This window comes from Ornithodoros turicata, chromosome 7 (assembly GCF_037126465.1).
Source record: "Ornithodoros turicata isolate Travis chromosome 7, ASM3712646v1, whole genome shotgun sequence".
Classification (NCBI taxonomy): domain Eukaryota; kingdom Metazoa; phylum Arthropoda; class Arachnida; order Ixodida; family Argasidae; genus Ornithodoros; species Ornithodoros turicata.
Window position 1 is genome coordinate 9753521 of NC_088207.1, and position 4736 is coordinate 9758256.

Here is a 4736-nt window from a genome sequence, read left to right on the forward strand (position 1 = left end):
AAAGATGGTGGTGGAGGGCTGGAGTCACAGTGGTTGAATCGGAGAAGGTCGGAGGTGGGCGGTGCTTCAATGCAGGCTGGCTTGAGCCGTCCACGGTGATTGTGTCTTCGTTACCGTTGACGCGGTAGTTCTTGCCGGAGCGTTCGATAACCGTGTGGGGACTGGAGTATGGAGGAACGAGGGACTTCCGGACGTCGTCAGTGCGGATGAACACATGCGTCGCCGTAGAAACATCCAGCGGGACGAAAGGGGTGTAAGAGGTTGAAGTACGTGGGGGAACCGGGCGCAGTGTGCGGAAGAAGTGTGTAGTTGTAGAACAAACAGGCATGTGTCAGGCTGGCCGAGGATATCGGCGACTACAACCCAGGTCGGACTTGAATGCAGCACATGGGTCGAGTAGGACCAGCGGAATGTTAGCGGCCCAGTCCTCGCGGTCTTCTGATGCCACGAGGGCAGTCTTCAGGTGGCGGTGAAAATGCTCCAGGACACCATAGGATGCAGGGTGCGTATGCGGGAGGTGCCAAGGAGCCGTGCGAAAGCAGAGAATAAGTTCCTCTCAAATTGGCGAACTCTGTCGGTGGTAACCTGGGAGGGTATTCGGAAACGGGCAACCCATGTTGCTATGAACATGGCAGCGACGGTTTCGGCAGACATGTCGGGCATCGGGCAGGCTTCGGGCCACCGGGTGCATCGGTCCACTGCTTTGAACAGATAGCGGAAACCAGACGACGGCGGAAGGGGACCGATGATGACGATGTGCACAAGATCGAAACGGCTGTACGGGAGGCCAAATTGCTGGTGCGGCAATTTTGTATGCCGATGCACCTTGGATCGCTGGCAGGGGTTGCACGAACGGGCCCAGGCTCTGACGTCGGGGTTGATAGAGGGCCAAACAAAACGAGCGGTCACCATGCGCTGGGTGGCACAAATACCGGTGTGGGCCCGGTTGTGGACTGCAGCAAAGGCCGTGCACCGGTAGGGCGCCGTTACGAAAGGCCTAGGCTTTGCCCGAGTACTGTCGCAACAGATGGTCAAGTGAGAGCCGTGTATGGGGAGGTCGGTGAACCTGAGCGAGGATGTACCACGCCGATGAAGCTGCAGACGTTCGTCGCCAGTGGCCTGTGCAGCAGCTATGGCATCGGGAGTAAGCGGCTGGACGATGGGAGAGACGCTCGCAATCCGGCTAAGGGCGTATGCAGGAGAGTTTGCGGTTTCGGGGACGTGCTGAATGTCCGCGCAAAACTCTGCGAGATAGGCCAGGTGCCGGATTTCCTGTGGCGAGTAGCGGCTGCTCGCCGACCGGAATGCGTGCGTAAGCGGCTTGTGGTCCGTTAGGATGGTGAACAGCCGACCCTCGAGAAATTGGCGGAAGTGGCACATCGCAAGATAGGCTAGCAGTTCGCGGCCGAGAGTACTGTAATTCTGCTCCGCCGGCTTGAGGACCTTGGAGAAGGAAGCAACTGGTTCCCAAGCCTCATTGATCTACTGCTGAAGTACTGCACCGGCAGCAATGCCTGACGCGTCGACCATCAGGGACGTGGGGGCGCCAAGCTTGGGATGGGAAAGCATGGTACAGCGGGCCAGGTCGGTAATGACTTGAGTGAATGCGGCATCGGCATCTGGACTCCACTGAAGGGCGGACGAAGGGGTTTTGTGCCCGGCGAGGAGGGTGTCCAAAGGGCGCACAGTCTCGGCACAGTGGGGTATAAAACGCCTATAGAAATTGACGAGGCCGAGGAAACGGCGTAACTGGCGCAAAAATGCGGGCGAGAAAAGTTGGTGATCGTCTATACCTTGCTCTCGAGAGGAGCAATGCCTTCGGTTGCCACCTTGTGGCCCAGAAATTCGGTAGATGAGACGCCGAACACGCATTTCTCCACGTTGACCACAATTCCATGGGCGGCCAGTCGTTCGAAGAGCAGCCAAACGTGACGTTCGTGTTCTTCTGCCATCGAGCTTGCCACCAAGAGATCGTCGATGTAGGCAAAGATGAAGGGTTGCCCACGAACCACGCAGTCAATGAATCGCTGGAATGTTTGAGCCGCGTTGCGCAAGCCAACAGACATGCGCGGGAACTCAAACAGACCAAAAGGGGTGGTGATTGCGGTTTTCTTGACGTCCTCGGCTGCGACCGGGATGTGATGGTAGGCCTTCATCAGGTCAATCTTGCTGTAGCAGGCGGTGCCGTGCAAGCTAACCGTGAAGGCGAGGTAGTGGGTAGTGATTCAGAACGGTGGTAAGATTCAGGGCGCGGTAATCGCCGCATGGGCGTTAGTCACCCGTCTTCTTTGGGGCCATGTGCAACGGCGATGACCAGCCACTTGAGAAAGGCCGGGCTACACCGATAGCGAGCATGTGGTCGAACTCCGCGCGCGCAATCTTAAACGTCTCCGGGGCGAGGCGACGAGGCAGCGCGAAAACTGGGGTGCCGGAGGTCTTGATGTAGTGAACTACGCTGTGACTGACAGGCTTCGACCAATCAGGTGCTTGCGTAAGTGTGGGAAATTCACGCAGGATGGCAGCGTTCGGTGACAGCAAGGCAGAAATGGTCGTGAGTGTCGGAGATGGAACGTCACTAGCGGAGAAAGCTCGGACAGAGAGGCTCGTGGACAAGTCTACGAGGCGCTTCCGCGCTACGTCGACCGTAAGGCGGAAATTCTGAAGGAAGTCCGCCACCAAGATTGTTCTGTTGACGGCCGCTACGAGGAAGAGCCATGGGAAATTTCGGTGCAGCCCAAGCTTCAGCGTAAGGGACATCTGGTGGTAGACCAGAATGCCGGTGTTGTACACGGCAGTGAGGTGGAAAAGGGGCTTGCGTCGCCGGTCATGAGCGTTTGTATACTGAGCGGTAGCACACTGCCTTCGGCGCCGGTATCGACGAAAACCCCTGTGCCCCTGACGTGTGGTCGGTGACGAAGTAGAGACGACTGCATGAAGCGTCGGAGACGGCCGCAGCCGTTAGCGGTCCCTGGAAAAGTTTCCCTGCCAGGAGCAGGGACATCTACATCTTCGGGCATTGGAGCCGAAACGGCGATGGTAGTGGCAAGGGCCAGCTTCTTGGTCGGGGCAATGAAATCGCGGAGAGCGCCGACAGCTGCCGGACCGGAATCGACGTCGGTCAGATGATGATGATTACTCAGGGTTTTATGGCGCACGGACAACTAAGGTCATAGTGCGTCAAAGCTAACGTCGCTCAGAGCTCCGACGGCGCGACCGAAGGGGGGTCGGGTGAATCGGAGAGCCAGCCCCCACCAGGGCGGATAGGCGGGTGAAATCCTCACGAAGCTGCACAACTGGATCGAGTCCGCTGGCGAACTGTGGCGGTGGAACACTGGGGTGTGAGGTGGGAGCTTGGGTGGTACACAAAGGAACTTCGGCGGTGCTGAGTGCGGCGCTCGTAACGGCGACGATGTGCGGGGCGGACACCTCCATTATATTGGCAGTGTGCGCCGCCAATTGGGGACGCGCCAAGTCGGAGGCTGTGGCCAGTATCATCTGAACGTTGGTGGGAAGGCGTTGGAGGAAAAGCTCCTTCAAGAGAGCATGGACGAAGGTCGGCGCGAGCTCACCGAGTAAGGCTTGCATGTCGCGCAGAAACTGACTTGGTCTGCGGTCGCCCAGTTCTTCTGCGGTTAGGAGTTGATGTATCTCCTTATGCGGTTAGGAGCTATGTATGTATTTGCGCTCGGACGCAGTCGTTCGGTCGAGGATGGCCGCCTTCAAAGAGCCGTACGGATCAACAGCTGGCGGAGCGGCAAGGACGTCAGCGATCTGGGCGGCGACGTCTGGCGGAAGCACGCACACGACGTGGCGGAACTTCGTCAGCTGGTTGGTGACGTTTGCCAGGGAAAACTGGCACTCAACTTGCAGGACTGTGGGGTTCTGCGACCAGAAGGGAGGCACAGCCGGAAGACACAGCCGGAAGGGTCAAACTCTGGGCTGTCTGGCTACGAACTAATAGGAAAAGAACAAGGGCTCGCAGGACGAAGGTTTGACGCGAGAATTGAACCGGTGGTCGTGGACAACTTCATCGTCGTCTGCTACAGGTTACTTAGCGCTCTACTCAAACTGGACCTCCCTATTGAGTGTCACAAACACTTTCTGTGCTACACATAGAGCCGTTGCGCCGAGAAATGATAAGAAATGGAAGGACCACCGCACTGAACCTCATGGGTAACCAAGCAAAGCTGTTGGCGTTCGCCGAGACGTCATCTCTCAACTTCAAAAACAACCTGAAGCTGTTGTTTCAATCTGTAACTTAAATGTGCCTTTCTCCCCATTCTGCAGCATGTATAGTGCAATAAGGCATCCCAAGTACTGCTCTTAATCATTGACTGCTACATATTCTCAATTTAGTGAATTAAGAAAGCAGTTGAACACTTTTGATTTGAACAATGAAACAATTTGAACAATTTTTGAGCACTTCTGATTTTTGTATTTAGATAATTGATGCGAATAAGAAGCCCTCGTGGTCAGAGCCAATCATATCTACGTACGTCCACACCACGGAGAAACGGCTAACTACGATATCACCAAAGACAACGAGGAACCTACAATCGATTAGGTTGGCTGTGTTGTTCGTTGTTCTGTGTTGCATTTCCTTCTTGCTTGATGATGGTCATCCTTGCTTGACCTTCATCAAGTTTGCCTATCAAGCTCAGGCTTGCCTATCATGGAATTTATCCCCCAGCTAGCCTGCATTTACGCCATTCTGTCAATATACAGACTACGTAGTT

General features: G+C 55.8%; 1 protein-coding gene across 1 annotated transcript; it reads right to left on the reverse strand.

Moving 5' to 3' along the window:
* Window positions 1–459: 459 nt before the first annotated feature.
* LOC135400429 (uncharacterized) lies at window positions 460–1380 on the reverse strand. The gene has a single exon (XM_064632264.1). The coding sequence runs from the start codon at window positions 1378–1380 to the stop codon at window positions 460–462; it is 921 nt and encodes a 306-aa protein (XP_064488334.1).
* Window positions 1381–4736: the final 3356 nt, after the last annotated feature.